The following is a 23,407-nucleotide window of genomic DNA, read 5'->3' as shown; positions in this document are numbered from 1 at the left end:
GGTGGGGGGTGGAGGGGTGGGCCTGTGGGGTGTATCCTTTGGTTATTTGATGAAGCATTTAGGGGATTGTGATCATTGCAATGAAACGAAATACGATAGGAAGAATGTAAAACTAATGTTCTCCCATGTAAACCCACATAATTCACAATAAAAACTTAAAAAACAATACTGCTTTATTTGTACGTTGCTGTTGTTAAGTGTTGTCAAGTCAGCTCCAAATCATAGCAACCCTATATAGGGTTTCCAAGACTTTAAATCTTTGTGGGAGTAGAAGCCTCATGTTTGTCTGGTGAGCTTGAACCACTGACCTTGTGGTTAGCAGTCCAGTGCTTATCCAGTTCTTCCATGCCAAAGACTACTTTGTACCTAACAATAATGGCACAGTGCTTCTGATACATCCCATCCTTGGTATTTAATAAAATGCTTCTTAATCAACTTTACTTTTTGTTTTTTTAAGATAAATTTCCACATTGTTTAACTACATGACAATAGTCTTCCAAAGAGAATAAGAAAAGATGCCAAAAGCCTGTATTGAAACCAGGACTTCTAACTGAATCTGTCCAGTACAGCCCCCTACTGAGAATCTGCCTTTCCACCCCAGATAATTTAACAAGATTCTCAGGGGATCTACACAAATCAACAGGGGAATACTGCTAAAATGTAGATTGTACTTTCATATAGCTGGGGTGGAGATGCAAATTCCCGTTGGGGGTTAAACCCAAGGATTTAAAGCCCTAATGGAAACCGAAAGATTAGGTAAGAAAATACTAAATTCCAACTTTTAACATATTTCTTTCATCAGAAACAATTTTGTAGTTCATGAAGTAGCATTAAGTTTTCATTATGCTTAGTGCAACACAGCATATATACATGAAGTGTTTTTATAAAGTGAGTTCATTTTCATATTAACCATGGTTTTTACATGTTTAAGTAAAACAGTCTATTTTTCTGCGTGTGTGTGTGTGTGTGTGTGTGTGTGTGTGTGTGCTATTTGGCAGAGGCATGTGAAACTCTAATTACTTGTCATAACAGAATTGGCACCCTGATTGATTATTCATGTCATTGGATACTGTCTGACTAAAGAATTACAAGGACTGTCACAAGCCAGGTCCTGCTTGGGGAATTGCTAAATGTGATATTTTTCTTGAATTGTCATTTTCATTATGTAGACTTTGAAAGATATAAAGTATACCTTCTTGGCTTTCTTTTGATCAGAAAAATAGACCTCAAAAGATATCAGAGTCACTTTAAACTTTATTTGACACAGTAGTTAACTGAGGAATTTAGGTGACTCAGACCTTTGTTGAAGACTAATCTGAGGCACTGTAGAATCAGCACTGGATTGAGAACCATAAGGTCAGCAGTTCAAACTCACCAGCAGCTCCTTGGAAACCCTATATAGGGTCATTATAAATAAGAACCAACTCGATTCTTATTATAAATAAGAACCAACTCGATTCTTCCCAACAGCAACAACAATCTTACGGTTACAAAGAGCAGAGACTCATTTAGTCATGCTGAAGACATAGGTGTTCACTATAAAGGGAAACTTAGAACTCAGGTTGGGTAATGATGGACCTAGCATAGGCCTGGGGACTTGGCTACTCACATCTCCCTCGGTAGCAGGCCTTTGGTGCTCTTCTTCCATTCTCAGGGCTCAGCTTCCCTTGGACTCTGCTTCTACCACCATTGCTCCTACCTCATCCTCATACTTTTTAGGTTAAGCTTGCACATTGCTTAGCATGGTTTCTGTTTACTCAAATGTCAGGCTTACTAGAGACTGTTTGTTTTCTTATGCTTTTCCCTCTCAGCTTAGGTCTTTCTCGATATTTTCCACTTTCAGTTTCCACCTGAGAATCTGATTGACTTGCCTAATTATCTGAATCCTGGTTTGGTGAGAACTGTCGGCACCAGGTCATTTCACAGGGTAATGGCCACTTGGTGCTCTTGGCTCACAGATCACCCTTAAACCTCCAATCACTTATGGGGGTGGGAAACCACTTTGCAGTTAGTATTGTAACTCTTGGTCTAGGAACACTGGTGGTGCTGTGGGTTAGGAGTTGAGGCACTAACCACAGAGTTGCTGACTTACATACACCTTACACTCCATGGGAGTAAGATGACGCTGGAAACCCTACATTGCATCAGTATGTCTTGGAGTCAACTGAATGGCAGTGGGTTTGGTTTGGCTTGGGCTCTCGGAATGGAGTCCATGGATGGCACAAATGGTGAATTATGCTGAAAGATTAGCAGTTTGAATCCACCAAGGGCTGCTTCTTAAAGGCCACCACAGTCATGAAATTCCTTTGAAGCACAGTTCTACAGGAAGCATCTAGGGTTGACGCGGGTCCGAATCTACTAGATGTTTTTTTTCCCCAACTAGGAATTGTTTGGGTAACTTCTAATATCTGAACTTTAGGCCTCCTTTCCAAAGGGACTTGGAATTCAGCAAAAACAGTGCATGCATATAAGAGCATGCGTACGCATACAAATTAAAGCAATTTTGAATAAACTAAAGGAACTAGGAATAAATTGATGCAATTAAGTGTAGGGAATAGTGAATGAAGAAGGGAAGAAAGCTATATCGATCCAAAATCAAAGACCAAACCCAGTCCTATGGAGTCAATGCAGACTCTACTTATTGTTGGTAAGTGCTGTCCACTTACTTGGTTCAGATTCACAGCAGATCTGTATAGGATTTCCAAGGAGTGGCTGGTAGGTTTGAATTGCTGACCTTGTGGTTAGCAGTCCAGTGCTTATCCTACAGCACCACGCCAAGACTCCATTCAGACTCATATTATTGGTTCTGATTCATAGCAGCTCTGTATAGGGTTTCCAGGGAGCAACTTGTGAGCTTGAACCACTGACCTTGCAGTTCACACTGTCTTTGTATTCCAGTACATTAACCCACAGCACCATTGTATAACAACCCTACATATAGATTTTCCTAGACAGCCTCATCTTTCTCCCAGGACCTTGTGGTTAGCAACCCAACACACCCACAGAGCCATCTGGGCTCCTTTATACTGACCCAAGCTCAAGTTTTGTCCCAATAAACCTTCTCTGCAGTAGAATAAATTGTTTTTCAAGAACGAGTTTTGTACTGTTGTTACATGGAGGGGATTATAATCATTGAGATGTAACAAAGTATATGATTTGTTGAATGTAAAGCAGACGATTTTGTCTGTAAACCTTCACTCAGTTCACAATTTGTTGTTGCTAAGTATCTTCCAGTCAGTTCTGACTCACGGTCACTATGTGAGTGGCTGGTGAGTTCTTGATGCTGACCTTGCAGTTCACACCGACCTTGTGGGTCCAGTGCTTATCCTACAGTGCCACACCAGGATTCCTAATTCCCAATAAAAAGATAAAAATAATTTTAAAAAGACTTAAGTTTTGTTTTGCAAATCAGATTGTGCTGATGCATACACAAGATCTTGCTAAAATATCCATTCTGATTCCGTATGTATCTAGGATGTGGTTAAGTGCCATCCCTCATAGGGACTCTACATCGGGTTTCCGAGGTTGTCAACCTGCAGAAGCGGAAAGCTTTATCTTTTCCCCACAGAGTTGGTGGGCTTCAACCCCCGACCTGCGGTTCACAGCTCAGTGTTTATCCTGCCAAGCCACCACCTTCTCCATCTCGGATTGTTGTTGTTAAGTGCCATGAGTCAGTTCTGACTCATAGAGACTCTGTATATAGTAGCTGCTGGTGGATTTGAACAGCCAACGTTGTGGTTCAAAGCGCCCTTGTGCCTATTCTGCAGCACCACATACAAAGGTAAATTCTCAGCAGGGAGTTGAACCAGAACGGAACCGGTTCAAAGTCTAGCTCCTGACACATACCGAATCAGTGCCATAACCTTCCTAGCAGACTTTTGTATTCTGCATTTTTGTGGGTATTTTGGTTTTCCTCTTTGGAGAGAGATCTTGGCAGGGAATCAAGCCCCAGGAACAGATGCGGGGTGTACAGGATCTGAGCAGCGAGGAGGAAAGGTGACTGAAAGTCTGGGTCCTTTATCCTGGAAGCCTCAGGCGCTGTGCCACCTGCTTGGGGCTTGGCCCCTCCTGGGAGTCTCCTCCCCTAAGTTTCCTCCTCATAGGCTTGTCCCTGGCATTGTGGGCGGCCTCTTTCCAGAGCGCTTAAACTCTTACTTTTTATTCTCCACCCTCCTCCTCCACACCAGCCTTTCTCTTTGCCTCAGTCACTTCCTTCCTGCAGCCTCCGCCTCCCCAGTGTATTCAGGAAGATAACGGGGTGGGACCACACGGCACCGGTGATTCATCAGATAAGAAACCCAGGCAGAGAGGTGAGTGAGTCCCCTGGGCAAATATGAAAAAGGGACGGGATTATCTGTTTGTGGGCAAGAAGCCGGGGGGAAGGGTGGCGTGCGGCTGCAGAGCCTGGGGCCCCAAAAGGGTCAAGGTTAGCACTGGCTGAGGCAGAGCAGATTGGATGCTGTGGCAAACCTCTGTAGCAGACTTCCGCACCCCGCGCACACACGTGACATTTTACCGGTCAGAGACAACCCGGGAAGTGAGGTGCAATCTTACGGTTTTTACTGCAGTGCAACGTGTCTCTTTTGCTCTCGGCGGTGACTTGAGGAGCCTGTTCTGCAGCGCTGGGTGGGGAAAGCTGAGGGGATAGGCTGCCCGAGGAATTTGCTGGCTGGGGACTTTACAGTACCAGAAGTGGCTGCAGCTCTGTGTGCTGTTGGGGTGGGGAGAGGCACGAGAGAGGACACTAGGGGCTTGGGGCTGTTTGCGTTGCCCTTCCTGGGTGTTCGCTCTTGTTGAGCGCCGGGGCGCACTGGCTGTGGGCGCGCGCGATTTGCGGAGACAAAGGCTTCCGGGACGCGTTTCTTCCCGCGGAGACCGCCCACAGCCCGCCTGGTGATCCCGGAGCAGTCAGAGCGTAGTGCTCCCCAGCTCAGCACAATGCGGTGATAACGGTAGTGTGACTTGACGGGGGAAGCATCTTGGGACCCCTTCCGGGCTGTATCCCAAACTTAGAGCAAGCATGACCAAATATGGAGTGTGTGAGCGCCTGCGAGGAGGCAGGAAGGAATCCACCCAAGTCAGCCTTTGACCAGCTAGTGATTGTGATGGTGAGGAAAGGCTGCAAGAAGGTGTCCCGGCTCCAGTATGCAAAGTTGGCTTCTAAAGACCAGATCCCCGCATCCTAGGAGCTTTATTTCTTTGGACCTTAGCACATCTCCATATATTGCCTGAAAACTTGAAACAAGCATAACAGCTATAAGAAGGTACTTAAATACTGATGGTGGAGCATTTAGCCTACGCTCCAATCCTCCAACATTCCGCTTTCTTAGCGACTCACTGGCACATTGCCTAGTTAAGTAAACGGCTATCATCTGTTCCCCCCTTGGCCCAAGCCTCTTCCCTTCAGGATTCTTTTTCTTCTGGTCGAGATGCCTTCTGTCGATGCGCATTTGCTTCCGCCTAGACTTCTATGACCTGTCCTCTTTGTTCTTGGTCTCACTCCCATCCCAGGCCTCTGTCCTTTCACCTTATAAAAGGCCATGGGCCTTCCAAGGTATTTGTTTAACAGTTGGTTCCTGCTGCCTCCCCCTAGATGATAAAATACATAAATAAGCCAAATTATGTATGCTAGCCATGGTGTTTAAACCAGTTACTTTATTTGTAAGGATCTGGACAGGGAGCCTTGCTTTGTAAATATTCTGTCTTAGCAGTATCCAGCATGTAATATTTCATAGAAATACAACTCACTGTTCTATTTAGACCAGTTTGCATAATGACCTGCAGAGAAATGAAAAAACCAGAATGATGTGAAAAGATGTCTTTAAATTGTGGGGCATCAACCCCTCTGAGCTTAGGGTCATACTTTATAACATGGCTATAAATAATAAGTACTTTACAGATTTCTTAGAAATAAATAAATTAACAGAGATAAGGAATCTGGTGTATAATAAATTAAAAAGAAATGTGTATGTCAGGGTTATATCTTTTTACCATGCTTACTCAGTCTGTTGTTGTTGTTGTTAAGTGCCGTCGAGTCGGTTCCGACTTATAGCGACCCTGTACAGGGTTTCCGAGGGTGTAAATTTTTACAGGAGTAGAAAGCCTCATCTTTCTCCTGCAGAGCGGCTGGTAGTTTTGAACCGCTGACCTTAAGGTTCGCAGCCTGATTCGTAACCACTACGCTACCAGAGCTCCTGTATGTTAAGCAGTCTGTATGCTAAACAAATGAATGGAGAAGCTAGATGATATGAAGAACATGACGTTAGAATTGGAGGATGACTCCAGCAACCTGTGATCTGCAGTAGACACACAACCTTGATTGCAGGAGGCAAAGATGATTTGAAGTACTTATTGAAGAAGATCAAAGACTACAGTTTTCAGGATGGTTTGCACCTCATTGTACAAAAAGAAAAGGGTAAACTTCAAAACGGGGCCAATAAACAACTTCATGAAAAACAGAGAAAAGACTGAAGTTGTCAAAAACTTAATTTTGCTTGCATCCATAATCAACAGTCATGGAATCACCCATCCAAAAAATCAAATAATTTAGACAGATTAAGCATTGCATTAGGTAAAGCTGCTGTTTTAAGACCTCTGGTATGGCGCTGCAGGATAATGCACTATATACCAAAAGGTCGATGTGAACTGCAAGGTCGGTGGTTCATACTCACCAGCCACTCCTTGGAAACCTTATATAGGGTCGCTATGAGTCTGGACCCACTAGATGGTTCTTAATAACAACAACAAAGTATTAAAGAGCAAAGATGCCACTTTAAGGACTAAGATATGCCTGACCTAAGCCATGGTATTTTCAGTTGCCTCATATGCATGTGAAAGCAGGGCAATGACTAAGAAAGAGGAAAGAAGAATTGATGCCTTTGAATAATGGTGCTGGAGGAGAATACTGAAAGTACCCTGGACTGCCAGAAGAATAAACAAATCTGTATTGGAAGAAATATAGCCAGAATGTTCCTTGAAGTCAGGATGGCGAGACTTCATGTCTGGCACTTTGGAATTGTTATCTGGAGGGACCAGTCCCTGGAAAATGACAGCATGCTTGACGAAGTAGAGGGTCAAAAGAGCAAGACCTGGCCCCCTCCCGCCCCCAACTAGTTGGATTAACACAGTGACTGCCACAGGGGTCTCAGGATTAGGCAGTGTTTCTTTCTACTGTGCATGATAGGGTCCCTGAGTCAGAGTCGATTCTGTGGCACCTAACAGCAGTAACCTTTCCCCACAATTCTGCACACTTGTATTTTACACCATGTCAAAGCGGCAGTTTCAGCATCCTCAAAAGATTCAGATTTTATTCCTTTTAAATGTTTTTTGTGTTTGGGGAAACAAAAAAGTCTGAAGAGGCAAGATCAGGGTTGTAGGATGAATTGGGTACAGTTTCCCAAAGAAGTTCTTGTAGAACAACGCTCACGACCTCTAAAGAATGAGCAGGTGTGTTGTTGTGATGGGGCAAACAATTTCTTGGCACATCTTCTCTGACCTTTTCTTACCAATGCAGTCTTTAATTTTCTCAAAATGTCCGATAAGCACCTTTGACGGTCCTGTCTTTGAGAAAATCTATCAAGATTATCCTTTCGGAATCCCATAAACAGTTACCATAACCTTCATGGTCACAGCATATCTCCTCGGAAGCCACTGTTGTGATGGACTTTTGTTTTTTTGTGTGTGTTTTCACGGATCAAAACATGTTTTGTTTGGAATAAACTCTTGGATGTATGAATTGGAACCCCAGTACCACAATCTCATACTGTTATAGGTTTGTCTTGATCAGCACTAAGTTCTGAGTATTCAGACATGAAAATTTTTGATACTGAGTTTTATGTACATGTATTTAAGATTTTGCATCTTATTGCAATACAAGCTCCTTTAATTATAATGTTCACACAAATAATGTAGCAGATGGTCGTGGGGTCCCAGTCATTGTCATTTAAGCAGGTGGTATGGTGTGGTGCTGTGGGTTAATGAGCCAGACTGCAAAGCCGTTTGAACTGCAAGGTCAGTGGTTCAAGCTCACCAGCTGCTCCTTGGAAACCCTATACAAGGTCACTATGGGTTGGAACCGACTCAACAGCACTTTACAATAACAACAATATAGTTATAGATGTGGCTATTTTTTTTTTTTTTTAAAAGCTTCTGGAAATTAGTTATAGTTTATCTGGATAAAGTTGTTTCTTCCAAATCATTACCCCAAAGCAAATCATATATTCAGCCCCACTCTTTTAGTCCCTTATTTGACTGGAAACATTCATAATTTGAAAACAGATGGAATAGATACATGTTCTACCCATTTGCTTATAGTTTCCCGCCCTCGTGTTGTTTCATTGCAGAGTACTGCCTCATGGAAACGTGCTTCTTCCTAAACTTCTTGGACACACATTGCTGAGGTTCTCCTGTTTCATCTTGGCTTGTTCTTGCATTGCTTCCTTCCTGTTGTTGCTCTCCTCTCCCCTCCCCATTTGTGGTGTTTGCCAGCCTCTTTGCCTTCTCTTTTCTGCCTCTGTTCCTCACTTAAATCAGCAGCTCTCTGGCGACAACTTCTCCATCTGTAGTTTCATTCTCTCCAATGCATTTGCTCATCCCCTTAGTTCATGGAACCAGCGTTAGTGGAATGTCCACTCCTGGTACCAGATGTGACACAGTCAGATCCCTGCAGAGAGGAGTTTCCCTTAATTCCAGTCAAGTGCTGTGAGGATTAGCCCACAGTGCTGTGGGAACACACAGTGGGGGAGTTTTCTCTGAGCCCAGGGAGAAAGTTGCTATTGTACTGGGAAGGTTTCCTGGAGGAAGTTAGATTTTAGCTGGGGCTAGATTAGATGTGTGGGACTTAACCACAAGAAAGATGAATACGGCTTTGCGGGGCTGAGGGGACAGTATGCATGAAGGCTGGAGCTGAAAGAGGGACGTCTGATGAATAGAAGGAAGCCTTGCATGACATTTACCTGCAAGCTGAAGTCTAGGAGGTAGAGTGGAAGAAGCCGAAACAGCAGGCAGAACCCAGCTCCTTCCTGGGAGACTTAGTGAACCATGCATGGTAAGTCGCACAGTTTCTGTCACGTTCCAGACCTCTCCTTATCCAAAGATGATAGTTGTCTGCCCCACAAACTCTCAATTACAGCCCGGAACTTCCCAGAGAAGGACAAGATGCCCTTCCATGTGACCCACAAGCCATCACTGCACTGCCCTGATAGTGTTAAAGTTACCTCTCTGTTAACCTGCCTTCCCATTAGACTACAGGCTCTCTAGGGTCCTAGCTTAGTGCCACACTTCTCTCCTTTGCCTTCATGCTTTTGCATCCCCTGTTGGGTCAAGTAGAACACCCATTTCCTACCTGACAACTTGGTCCATTCTTAGTGAACTCCAGAAACTGTTTCTCTGACTGTATCCGGTGCTCCTCTTGCGCTTGTACCTACCACGGAAGAGCTCTCGCCACATTGCCACTCATTCCTTTCTCTGGCCACTGGACTGAGCAGTCTGAGGGAAGATACTCACTTGTATAACTTTGGTGCCTAGCCGAGCACCATAAAGAGGACTTGCTTACAATTAATAGCGTGAGTCCTAGTGTGGTGTTTTAGGATAAAGCTCTAGACCATAAGGTCAGTTTGAACCACAAGGTCGGTAATTCAAACCCTCCAAGGACTCCTCTGAAACCCTCAATAGGGTCTCTATGAGTCAGAACTGACTCAGCCACACTTAGCAACAGAAGGATAATCTACTATGTGTCTTTCATTTTGTCATACTGTGGTGGTTTGTGTGTTGCTGTTGCTGTGATGCTGAAAGTTTTGTCATCTGTGTTTCATACACCAGCAGTGTCACCCATGGTGAACAGGTTTCAGCAAAGCTTCCAGACCAAGACTGATGAGCTAGAAAGACCCGATGAACTATTTCCAAAAATTAGCCAATGAAAACCCAACAAATAGATGACAACAGAGTATATTGTTTGATAGATTGCTGGAAGATGGTTCCCAGTTAGATCTGAAGGCATTCAAAATACACAGAGATGATAGTTGTCTGCCCCACAAACTCTCAATTACAGCCCGGAACCATTGGAATCAGCATACAAATGACTGTGAAGACACTAGTTTGTTTTGTTATGCATACAGTTACCAGGAGTCAGAGCTGACTGTGATAATTAACAGTAAAGATAGTGGCTGTCTTCTCCCTCACAGACAGTGTAGAAAATACTGGGATCATCAAAGAAAGGCAGTTATAGAAATAGAGGGAAACACGGAAGTATTTTATAGCACGTAGATCACAAACATAATTTTCAGAAGAAGGACATGGTACATTGATAGTAAGGAATGCTCCATGAAAAAAGAAAAGATCCTCAGATTTGGCAAGATGTGCTTAATGGTATGAAAAAAACGATACTAACACAAACACACATTTTTCTCTCAGGCAGCAATGAATGTGGATCATGAGGTTAACCTCTTAGTGGAGGAAATTCATCGCTTGGGTTCAAAAAGTAAGTACTCTTAACACGTACATCTTATTTCTTCTTCATTTTCCCTCTGAGCAGCAGGACCAGCAGTTTGGTAGAAAGCTGTGAATGAATTAGCCAGGGCTTCAGACCCAATTAGGGAGCTCTGCCCTCAGCCTCAGTGTAATTCCCTGATGTGGTATCTGAAGACACAGAGCTACTGTATTGTGGTTCAGGTACAAAGAATGGTTTGAGATATTCAAACAGACAGATGATTGCCAACCTTCTTGAATCTGGCCATTTTGAAATCTGATCATTGAATCATGTTTTAATTTTCATTTGTCACACTATTAAGGTTCATTTTTGCTGCTTATACAATCCTACCATTTTACAAAGTTTCAAATGCCATGGATTTAGATTACAATTATACAACATTGTCTTTGTTTTCTGCAGATCCTTGACTTTGTATAATTAGTATTTGTGTGTTGTTGTTCCGACTCATAACAACCCTGTATAAGTTTTCTAAGTAGTGACTGGTGACTTTGAACTGCCGACCTTGCGGTTCAAACCAACTTGTGGTCCGGTGCTTATTCATTCTACATTGTCACACCAGGACTTCAGTATTTATGTGCATATAACTAAGCTAAGTCACCCTACAGAAGTCTTGGTGTGGCACTTAGGATAAGCACTAGACTAATAACAGCAAGGTCAGCAGTTCAAACCTACCAGCTGCTCCTTGGAAATCCTATACAGGATCTCTATGAATCAGAACCAACTCAATGGCATTTAACAACAACATAGATAGTTTTTTTTTTTTTTTAAATTCTTTCTTTTTTATTCAGCTCTAAATAGGTGGGCACCATAAAGATACTCACTATTGCCATCAATTCACTTCTGACTCATAGTGACCCTGTGCAGGGTTTAAGAGACTGTACATCTTTATGGGAGCAAAAAACCTCCTCTTTCTCTCATGGATCAGCTGGTGGCTTCACACTGCTGACCTGTGGTTAGCAGCCCACCATGATTGATAACGGTGATAATTGTGGTGGTGTGCCCCTGAGTTGGTTCTCAGTCGTGGTTGTGGTGTACTGTGGAGTTGGTTCTGACTCATAGCCACCCTGCATAGGGTTTCTGAAGCTGTAAGTCTTCACGGGAGCAGAAAAAGTCTCACCTTTCTCCTACGGAGTGACTGGTAGATTCAAGCTACTGACCTTGTGGTTAACAGTCCAGTTTGTAATCCACTATGCTACCAGGGTTCCTTAAAGGTGATGTTGTTGTGTTATGTGCCATGGAGTCGGTTCCGACTCATGGCGACCCTGTACAGGGTTTCCGAGGCTGTAAATATTTACGGGAGCAGAAAGCCTCATCTTTCTCCCGCAGAACAGCTGGTAGTTTCGAACTGCTGACCTTGTAGTTCACAGCCCGATTCATAACCAATAGCTATTGTTAAGTGCAATCACATCGGTTCTGACATGTAGCAATCCTGTCTAGGGTTTCCGAGGAGTTGCTGGTGAGCTTGAACCACTGATCTGGTGGTTCAAACTGACCTTGCAGTCCAGTGCATTAACCCTCAGTGCTACACCGACTCCAAGGTGAAAGTGATCTACTGCAAAACCAAACTCACTGCTGTCACTTGCTTGTGACTCAGCAAGACAAAATAGAATTGCTTCACAGGGTTTCCCAAGCTGCAAATCTTTACCAAAGTAGACTTTCACATCTTTCTCTTGGAGCAGATGGTGCATTTGAACAGCTGATCTTTCGGTTAGTAGCCAAGTGCTTTAACCACTGTGCCTCTAGGACTCTTTTGCATTAGTATTAGTAGGATACTAATTGATACTCGTCATTGTTGCTGTTAAGTGCCGTTGAGTCTGTTCCAACTCATAGTGACCCTGTATAGGATTTCCGAGGAGCCGCTGCAGATTTGAACTTCCAATCTTGTGGTTTACAGTCCAGCGCTAATCCTATAGCACTATACCAGGAGCCCACTAACTGGTATTATCAGTACCCTTTGCCTAAGTTGTAATGAAAATCACTATTACACTTACTACTGAAGGTATTTTAGTATATCTCAGACAAGTGGCAGCATTGATGGACTCGAGTGTGGCAACAGTAGTGAGGTTGGCCCAGGATCGGGCAGTGTTTCATTCTGCTTATGCATAAGATTGCTATGAGTCGGTACTGACTTGATGGCAGCTAACAACAACAACAGACAAGATATATGAAAATAAGACCTCAAAAGAATTATTTTGTAGTTAATAGCTTGATTCTTCCTACTTTTAGCTATGTCTGCTTATGAATTGCACATCCTATGAAATTATAAGTCATACTTGAAAATTACATTAAGCCATTATTTTTTTTTATGCAAATAACACACATAGTCTGTGTTTATTTACCAGTCAGGTCCCACCCCCCTTCCTCCAAGTACTTTTTTTTTTTTTTTAATGTTTTATTGAAAATTATATGATAGTTTACATGGGAGAACTTTAGTTTTACAGTCATTCCATCGAATATCATCTCACTGCCATGGTTCCAATCCCCTCCATGCATCATCAACCACCCAAAGGGTATATCCCAGGAACCCGCTCCCTACACTTCCCCCTCCTCCCCCCAGTTTTCGGCCCATAGTCCCTTTCCCTCTCTGGGTCCAAAGTCCCCAGTCGCTTCATCACTCCACGTCATCATCTCTGTCTCCATCTCAGGCATCTCTGTTTCTCTGGGTAGGGTCCCGCTCTTAGCTCTTCTCTGTTGATGGTCCCAGAGACCTCCGCTCCTATCCTGGAGAATTAATCACTCCCTTCCTTGTTACAAAACTTCTACTTTTGCATTTTCAACCCTCATAATCTGTCCTGATAAGCATTATTCCCTACAGTATCACGAGTTACCCATCTGTATCTCCTTTCATCAGCTCTGCCCAGACAGATTGAATAGTACCTACTGGAGATTCTGCCTTCCGCCATGCTCCCTAGCACCAGGTTCCCTCTTGAAAGCTTGTAAGCCAGTCACTTCTTGCCTTTGTAGTCTCCCCCTCTGCATTTGAGTATCCAATGTCCAAGCTGCCCTTCTCCGTCCACTCTGTGTGTGGGGGTGTGTGTGAATGTTTCTTGCTGTGGTCCTCCAAGTACTTTTGTATGGGCACTATGCTAATTTCTTTTAATAGTAAAAAAAAAATGGCACAGTGTACTTATGAAAATATGGAGGTGACTGGCAAAAAAAAAAAAAAAGAATGTTTTATTTGCGTGCAAATACTGTAATGTTAAACTTTTCTTGTTTTATTTTTCTATTGGTATTGTAAGATGTTGCCACAAACTTAATGATGTGATACAATACATATTTAGTATTTCAATAGGTCTATAGATCATACTCTGGTTTGGCGTTTGTAGAATCAGCGCTGGATTGTGAACCACATGATTGGCAGTTCAAACCCACCAGATGCTTCATGGAAATCCCATATAAGGTCTCTATGAGTTGGAACTGACTCAATGGCACTTAACAACAGGATCAGGAGTCTGACAGAGGTCTCAGATTCTGTTGGTTGGGTACATTTCTTTCTGGAGCTTTAAGGAAGAATTCCTTTCCTTGTCTTTTCCAACGTTTAGAGGGTACCCGTATTCCTCATTTTCCAAGTCAGCAAGAGCAGGACGAGTCTTCACATTTTGTCACTGAGGCCTCCTCTTCAGCCCCACCTCTGCCATTTTCTAGGACCCTTGTGACTACCTACTGCCCATCCAGATATTGCAGTCTTTCTGTCATGTATGATGAATTATTGAATTAGAAACCATATATGGAGAGATATGTTATCTTCTGACATGTTATAGTAGTTATTGAATTTATATCTGGAATAATTTTGACTAATATATGTATACTATATGAACTCAAAGAATTTCAAGTTAGAAATTGTGTAGTTTTATCTTTCATTTTAAATCAAACTCCATCCAGTGCAAAAAATGAAGTAGGGAAAGATGATTTGGAGACTGAAATTTCTTTACTTAACAAGTATTTCTTTGAGTGTCCCCTTGTTGCTAAGTGCTGGAAATACAGAAATAAAATTTGCTCAATTCTTGAGTATATCTTTGGGTAGCTGAAAAATACAGAAACATTGGAATTGCATGCTGGGAAGTGGGTAAGAGCTTGTGCTTCTGGAGAAGATTCTCTAGGAATGAATCTCCATTCCCTGTCCATACTTGCTGTGTGACCTTGGGTACATTCCTACACTTTTCATTGCTTCGGTTTCTTGATTGATAATAATAATAATCTATTTTGATGGTGCACTTTAAACTTTTTCCACACTTTAAATTCTCTGAAATAGAATGCAGGTTATTATAATACATGTTGTACAATAAATTGGCAGCTTAATTGGAATACAGAGCAATGGTTCTTCTTGCAATCAATTTTGTCTTTAATGAAAAGAGGCTTAAGTGAGTTTAATGAGTATAAAATGCTTTGAACAGTTCTGAGAAAGTAGCACAAACTCAGTAAAGGTCAGCTATTAATTATTACAACCGATGTGGAATGCTTTGCCTGATTATATGCTCAGTTTTTTAAGGAGAGTTATGATCTCAACCAGGGGCACCATGGAGGACTTCTCAGAGAAGGTGACATTTGATTGTATTCATAGGAAAACGAATTTATTCATAGGAAAACGAATTTAGCCAGGAAATGGGGCCAGGGATGCTGGGCACATGGCTTAACATTGGCAGCACTCTATCAAGGCAGGATCATGCATGCCATTCTGGACAATAGCGAGCAGTTGAGGCTGAATCAGAAAGTGCATGGAGCAATATGGTAGGAGACCAGGCAAGCATGCAAGGACCAGGGCATGATGAGCTTTATCTGTGAGATCAAGGACTTCACTTTACTTTGAAGGTGATAGGGAGCCGCGGAAAGACTGAGTAGAAGAGTTTCAGTCAGATTTGTGTCTTACAAAGCTCATACCACACCAGTGTGATGGGTATCTTGAAGGGCAAAGATAAGAAAGGGGGATTGGTAAAGAATCTTGCAGTTGTTCAATTGAACCAATAGATTAATTTTTAATGGAGAAGAGAGATTAGAGCTACAGAGGAGGCCAAGACGGTGAAATTTCCTGGACATTAGTAAAAACTGAGGGATAAATGAATAAAATTTTAGGATTGTGCCCAGGTTCCTGCCTCATGTTCCTTAAAAAAAAATCTAACCTAAATTGAGAATTTGACTATGTGTTGAGCATTCTATGAGAGACATCACCTGTAAATCTATTGTCATGGAGTAGATTCCTACTCACAGCCACTCTTAACTATGGAGAGGGAATATTTTTACCCTCATGTTAAGGGTGAGTTAGTTGTTCTTCAAAGAGCCAGGAGAGTTTTGCCTGAGGTTACCTAGCAGTTCCATTTATGGTTGTAGTCAGTGCAAGATTATCCCTTTGGTGTGACTAGAAGTTTAAAAACCAAAGAGGCACATCTTGGCCTTCTAGGCCCAGCGTGGCTGAATTCAGTGTGCTCCTTTAATCTATTCTTTCTCATTTTAAATGGTTTCCTCAGGTAGGCTGTTCTAATCATTCTTCTTCCAGGTACCTTATTTGTTTTTTCCTGTACTTACAGCTTGCTATCTCGTTCCATTTCTCCACTGTGCCATGTGCTTTACAACTGTGCCCTCAACAACACTGTGTGAGAGGTTTTAAGATCCTCATTTTATATATGAGGAAACCAATGCTTATCTAAGGACAAACAACTAGTTGTTGTTGTTAAGTGCCGTTGAGTTGATTCCGACCCATAGCAACCCTGTATAGGGTTTCCGAGGAGCAGCTGAACCGACGATCTTGCAGTTCAAATGGCTCTGTTGTTGGTAAGTGTTGTTAAATCGATTCCGACCAATAGCGATCCTGTATAGGATTTCTTAGGAGCGTCTGGTGAGCTTGAACCACCGACCTTGCAGTTCAAACAACTTTGCAGTGTGGCGCATTAACCCACAGCACCACACCAGCACTCCATAGGACAGAGTAAAACTGCCCTATAGGGCTTCCTAAGAAGCTCTGGTAGTGTAGGGGTTATGAGTCGGGCTGCTAACCTCAAGGTCGGCAATTTGAAAATTACCAGTTTTTCCATGGAAGAAAGATGAGTCTTTCTGCTCCCATAAAGATTTACAGACTTGGAAACCCTATATAGGATCACTGTGAGTTGGAACCGACTCCATGGCACCATCACCATCATAGGGTTTCCTAGGAGCAGATTCAGGTCTTTAGCTGAACACTTACCATTGTATTACCATTGTACTTCTTAAAGCCATCTTTTCTCCTCCAAACGATAGGACAAATATCTTTGATACTCATTGGACATGCTGCTTTGTACTGTTTCTTTACTTATTATGTGTATATTTCTTATTTCTTCATGGGAATCAAAGCTATTTCTTTGAAAGCTACAGAGTAAGTCTGTGTTTCTTTAAATAGTGGCTAGCATAGCGCTGTACTCACAGTATGAAATATCAAGTTGGAAGTTCTAGCAGAGAACCATGGGAACTCCAGAAAGAACACTTTGCCCAAGGAATGGTTCTTCTCTTACTGTGATGGCCATCTTCTTGTAATACCTCCACAGTGGACATAGTTTTGGGAGGGAGAATTTGCAGAGTGTGGGAAGAAGGAATCAGGAATTCAGCTAGGTAGTTTAAAGGAATCAACCAACTACAGTGGTATCCTAAATCACCCTTATATCCAAGCTTTCAGTTGGTTGATTTTTTGAACGTTTCATTGTACTTTATGTGAAACTTTAATAGCAAATTAGTTTTCCAATCAATAATTCTTAAACACATTGCCTGTGACATTTGTTGTAATCCCTACGATGTGCCATCATTCTCCTCATTTCCTTCCTAGGTTCCCCATTTCCATTCAGTTTCCCTGTCCCTCCTGGCCTTCTCATCTGTAGTTTTGTGCAAATGTTGCACTTTGTTCTCTTATAGTTGGTTGTTCTAAGGAGCACTTTCTTCACAGGTGTTATTGGTTATTTTATAGGCTGGTCTGTTATTTAGCTGAGAGGTGGCCTCAGTGAGTATATTCATTTTCAAGTTAGAAGGTTGTCAGAGGGTAACAGTCTTGGGATTCCTCCAGTCACTCTTTTCCTTTCTCTCTTTTTAAACCTTTGACTTTTTTTTTTTCTTTAAATGTTTTATTGTAAACTATGTGATAGTTTACATGGGAGAACATTAGTTTTACATTCATGCTATCATATATCGTTTCATTGCCATGGTCACAATCCCCTCCATGCATCATCAACCAACCAAAGGATATATACTACAAGCCTGTGCCCCGGTCATCAGCACATAGCCCCTCTCCCTCTCTGTGTCTAAAGTCCCCAGCTGCTCCATCTCTCCACGTCATCATCTCTGCCTCCATCTCAGGCATCACTGCTTCTCTGGGTAGGGTCCTCCTCTCTGCTCTTTTCCATTGATGGTCCCAGGGACCTCCGCTCCTAGACTGAAAAGTTAAACCTTTGACTTTTGTTCTACGTTTTTTGCCTGTCCTAACTGGGATTTCTGGTCTTGGTCAGAGTAGTTGGTAGTGATTGCTGGGCACCATTTAGTTTTTTTCTGTTCTCGATTAGAGGAAGCTGTGATTTATGGTAGCCATCAGCCCTTTGAACTAATAGTTTCCTTGAACCTTTGATTTTCTTCATTCTCTGATGTTTCAGGTAGAAAGAGACCAGTAAGTTATAGGGAGCCACGTATTAGATGAGACCAGTAACCACTCACAAGCTTTTAATATGCTAGACATTGTTTACTAGATTAGATTTTAAGACAGTATCTTTCTGAACTGTATTTTGCCAATTGACTTAAATGTCTCCTGAGACTATGATCCTAAGCCTTCAGTCTAGCAGTTCAGTCTAAATAGTTTCTATATCTGTGCCTCCCATATGGTCTATAATATATATTATACACCCAGTATTTACAAATATATTTGTAGAAATATCTATAACCATAGCTATGTGTGAATGTGATGTAGTCCAGATGACCATCCTAACCTATTTAGCATATGTATTTATCTATGTGTCTGTTGTTGTTGTTGTTAAGTGCCGTCGAGTCGGTTATTATTACTTGTTATTACTCTTGTGGCAGGTTTGCACATAACACTTACTGTTTAGTTTCCCTTTATTCTTGTTGTTGTTGTTATGAAGTGACGTCGAGTTGGTGCTGACCCATAGCGACCCTGCATAGGGTTTTCAAGGAGCAGCTGGTGAGCTTGAACCACCGACCTTGCAGTTCAAATGGCTTTACAATCTGGCTCATTAACCCACAGCGCCACACCAGGAGTACTTCTCAAAGTCTCCCTTTGCTTTGTTCGAATTGTGCTGACTTCCCCCATATTACGTATTGCCTTTTCCTTCACCAGAATTTATACTTGTGCACTATGTGGCACTGCAGGTTAATGCGCTGGGCTGCAAAGTCAGTTTGAATCACAAGGTCAATGGTTCAAGCTTACCAGCCGCTCTTTGGAAACCCTATATAGGGTTGCAATTAGCCAGAACTGACTCAACGGCACTTAACAACAACAACAACTATCTAATTAGTGATTCTCCCTCCTTCTCTTGCCCATACCTAATAACAAGCAAGAAATGTTTCTTTGTGTGTGTAAATGTATTCTTGACTTTTTATAATAGTGGCCTCATACAGTATTTGCTGTTTTGTGGTTGACATATTTGACTTAGCATAATGACTTCCAGATTCATCTGTGTTGTGAGCTGTTTCATGGATTTATCATTATTCCTCATTGTTGAATAATATTCCATTATATGTATGTACCTCAGTTTCTTTATACGTTTATCCATCGGCGGACACTTACGTAGTTCCCATCTCTTTGTTATGGTGTATAATACTGCAATGAATATGAGTGTGCATGTATTTATTCATGTCAACACTCTTATTTCTCTAGGATATATATATATATACCTAAGAATGGGATCCTACGGTACTCATGTTTCTAGCTGTTTAATAAGCAACATATAGTTTTTCACAGTAGTTGTACCATTTTACAGTCCTATCAGCTGTGTGTATATTGTTGTTGCTAAGGTTCCAACCCATGTATAGGATTTCTTAGGAGCGGCTAGTGGGCTTAAGCTGCCGACCTTGCGATACATACTGACTTAGCAGTCCAGCACATTAGCCCACAGCACCACACAGGACTCTACCAGCTATGTATAAGAGTTCCAGCCTCCCCACAGCCTGCTGCATTTGCTGTTCTGTTTTTATGATAAGTGTCATTGTAATTTTGATTTGCATCTCTCCAATAAGGAGCTCTGGTAGTGTAGTGGTTACGAGTTGGGCTGCCAACCTCAAGGTCAGCAGTTCGAAACTACCAGCGGTTCCATGAGATAAAGATGAGGCGTTCTGCTCACATAAAGATTTACAGCCTCGGAAACCCTATGCAGGGTCACTATGAGTCGGAACTGACTCCACGGTACTTAACAACAACAGCAATAAGGTTGGCGGAGTCCTGGTGTGGTGCTGTGGATTAATGCATGAGACTGCGAAACCATTTGAACTGCAAGGTTGGCAGTTCAAACTCACCAGCTGCTCCTTGGAAACCCTATACAGGGCCACTGTGGGTCGGAACCGACTTGACTGCACTTAACAACAACAGCAATAAGCCTGGTGGAGTCCTAGTATGGCGCTGTGGGTTAATGCACAGGACTGCAAAGTTAGTTTGAACTGCAAAGTCAGCAGTTCATGCTCTCCAGCCGCTCCTCGGAAACCCTATACAGGGTCGCTGTAGCTTGGAACTGACTCAACAATACTTAACAACAACAAAAGTATGCCTGGTGAGGTATTGATGTGGCTCTGTAGGATAAACACTGAACTGCTAACCACAAGGTTGGCGGTTGAAACCCACCAGCCACTTATTGGGAGAAAATAGAGGCATTCAGCTCCTATGGACTATAGCCTCAGAAACCATAAGAGTCACAATGGACTTGATGACAGTGGTTAATAAACCCTGGTGGTGCCGTGGGATAAGCACTGGGTGCTAGCCACAGGATTGGTGGCTCGAATCCATGTGCCGCTCTGTGGGAGAAAGATGAGTCTGTCAGCTTTTGTAAAGATTGACAGTCTTGGAAACCCTATATAGGGTTGCTATGAGTTGGAATCGACTATGTAGCAGTGGGTTTGGTTTTTTGGGTGTGAAATGGCTAATGATCCCAAGCATCTTTTCATGTGTTTGGTGAAGTGTCTGTTCATTTTCTCTGCCTGTTTTTAAATCAGAATGTTTGTCTTTTGTAGTCGACTGATATTTTTAACAACAGACACACTTTTTGTTTACTTTAAATTTTCACATCCTCCAAACTAGATAATCTGGGAATGCAGAAATCCAGATTGAGTAATCCCTGGGTGTTGTAAACAGTTAATACTCTCAGCTACTAACTGAAAAGTTGAAGTGTGAATTCACCCAGAGGTTCCTCAGAATAAAGACCTGGTGATCTACTTCTGAAGAACTCGACTCTGAAAACCACAGTTCTACTCTGACACACATGGGATGGCCATGGGTCACAGTTGACAGCAAATGGTTTGGTATAGCCATGATGTAACACATGAATCACTTGTTTTGGGGTTTTCTCCCAGTTTTTATTCAGTAATACTAAGACTACTGGCATCGTGGTGTGGCACTGTGGGTTAATGCACTGGACTGCAAGGTTGGTTTGAACCACAAGGTCGGCAGTTCAAGCTCAGAAACCCTATACTGGGTTGCTATGAGTCGGAACCAGCTTGAAGGCACTTAACAACAACAACAATAAGACTAGAAGGTCTACCATGTATTATTTTTATTTCATCACTTTTTTAATCTGGGAAGAGGCTATGTTGACTAATTGTAATCTTATTAACCCATTGTAGATGTTTATTAACGATTTTGTGAAGCTGCCATACGTGGGGGCAAGAAAAGGGTTTGCATTTGCTAACATTGTATTTTCTTAAATTAGATGCTGATGGAAAGTTAAGTGTGAAATTTGGCGTCCTCTTCCAAGATGACAAATGTGCCAACCTCTTTGAAGCACTAGTAGGAACTCTCAAAGCTGCAAAACGAAGGAAGATCGTTACATATCCAGGAGAGTTACTTTTGCAAGGTGTTCATGATGATGTTGATATTGTATTGTTGCAAGATTAATGTGATTTGCAAATCTTTGTGTATTGCTATGATTTGTTTCTGGTAAACTGGATTATTAAATCAAAGAACAAACATGTAAGAATACTTAATGTATTTTTATAGAGCTTTATAAACAAAAGGAGACTCATATTTTAGAAGTCTGCTCTTTTTTTTTATATCTGGAAAGAAAAGTTATGTATTACACTGTAAACTAGATAAAAACCTCTTCTTTTTCTCAGGACTCTGGTTAGAAACTGTAGGCAATGAGGCTTTTTTAGTGGGGGGAGTGTTTGTTTCATAAATAATTCTTAGACAACTTTATAGATATTTGCCATTTTGTGAAAGTAAGAGACACAACTCCACCAGGAATATTATAATATATATGTAATAAAGCCATGCAAGTATCTTAAAATTGCCATATTTTGTCTTTTAAGCATTTTATGTGCACATTAGAATTGGTTTTTGCATTAAGATTAGATAACTTCAGTAAAGGTTAGAGCTTAATTAGAAGAAAACTTGCAAAGTACAGAATTAAAAAAGATGAAGAGTATTATGATTTGATCCTATGAAATACTTATTTTCGTGTCTCTTGTGTGCCTACCTTTAAGTTAGGGAAATGTCAAAAAAGTAACCTAAAAACTTCATTTTCTTTTTAAAGTTCATTGTTGTAAAATGTATATAACAAAAAATTTGCCATTTTAGCTATTTGTAAACATATAATTTTGTAAATATATAAATAATCCAGTGATATTAATTATATTCACCATATTGTGCAACTAAATTACCACTGTCTATTGCCAAGAGTTTTCATTAGCCCAAACAGAAAGTCAGTATCTCTTAAGGAATTAGTCCTCGTTCCCTAGACCCCTAGTCTCTGCTGCTAGCCACTAACAGGACTTTTGCCTAGTCTAGATATTTCATATGAGTGAGATCATGCAGTATTTGCCCGATTGTGCCTGACTTATTTCACTTAACATGTTTTCAGGATTCATCCATGTGGTAGCAGGTATTAGAATGTCTCTTTATAACTGAATAATATGTACTATATCTGTCTAACCATTCATTTGTTGATGGGCATTTGGGTTGTTTTGACCTTTTGGGTAATTGTGAATTTTGCTGCAGTGAACAGTGAGTTGTGTACAAGCATGTATTTAAATCCCTGCTTTCATTTCTTTGGGGTGTATACCTTGAGTAGAATTACTGGGTCATCTGGTACTATTTACATATAATATATTTTCCATCCTTTCCCTTTCAAACTATGTATGTCTTTGTACCTGCAGTAGGTTTCTTGTAGACAACTTATAGACAGATTATGGCTTCTTATTCATTCTGTCTTTTGATTGGAAAATTGCATTCATTGACATTTAAACCATTTTGCTGTTTGTCTTCTTTTTGTCTATCATTTCTTTCAATGTTGCCTACTTTTTTTTGTTGTTGCTTAGTTCATTGTTTTGCAGTACACCATTTTGATTCTCTTCTTATTTCCTTTTGTGTATATATTTTAGATATATTCTTTGTAGCTATTGTGGGTAGTATATTTAACATACTAAATGAATGTAAACAATCTGGTTTAATCCATACCAGTCAGAAACCCTATACAGGGTCACTAGGAGTCGGAACATAACTCTATACCAACAGCATAACGCAATAACATAGAAAAACTCTGTTCTTATTCTATTCCTCTCCCTGCTCTATATTGTTGTCACAAATTACATCTTTATACTTGTGTGCACTGTGGGTTAATCTGCTGGACTACAAGGCCAGTTTAAACCACAAGGTTGGTGGTTCCAGCTAACCAGCCACTCCTCAGAAACTCTATACATGTTCACTGTGAGTCAGAATCAACTTGACAGCACTTAACAACAACAACATATTTACGT

General features: G+C 41.5%; 1 protein-coding gene across 1 annotated transcript; it reads left to right on the top strand.

Annotated features, from left to right (window-relative positions):
* Positions 1 to 10,416: 10,416 nt before the first annotated feature.
* Positions 10,417 to 21,548, top strand: ABRACL (ABRA C-terminal like). Its single transcript, XM_006834619.1, has 2 exons — positions 10,417 to 10,477; positions 21,364 to 21,548. Exons 1-2 carry the CDS (start codon positions 10,417 to 10,419, stop codon positions 21,546 to 21,548), a joined length of 246 nt encoding a protein of 81 aa, XP_006834682.1.
* Positions 21,549 to 23,407: the final 1,859 nt, after the last annotated feature.

Source organism: Chrysochloris asiatica, unplaced genomic scaffold (assembly GCF_000296735.1).
Source record: "Chrysochloris asiatica unplaced genomic scaffold, ChrAsi1.0 scaffold00013, whole genome shotgun sequence".
NCBI classification, from domain to species: Eukaryota; Metazoa; Chordata; class Mammalia; order Afrosoricida; family Chrysochloridae; genus Chrysochloris; species Chrysochloris asiatica.
This window is presented reverse-complemented; position numbering and strand designations above follow the sequence as displayed.

Excerpts from the sequence above, each read along its gene's own strand:
- ABRACL (XM_006834619.1), top strand. The coding sequence starts at position 10,417 with ATGAATGTGGATCATGAGGTTAACCTCTTAGTGGAGGAAATTCATCGC. Across the intron at positions 10,478-21,363 it reads TCATCGCTTGGGTTCAAAAA|ATGCTGATGGAAAGTTAAGT; the intron begins GTAAGTACTCTT and ends TTCTTAAATTAG.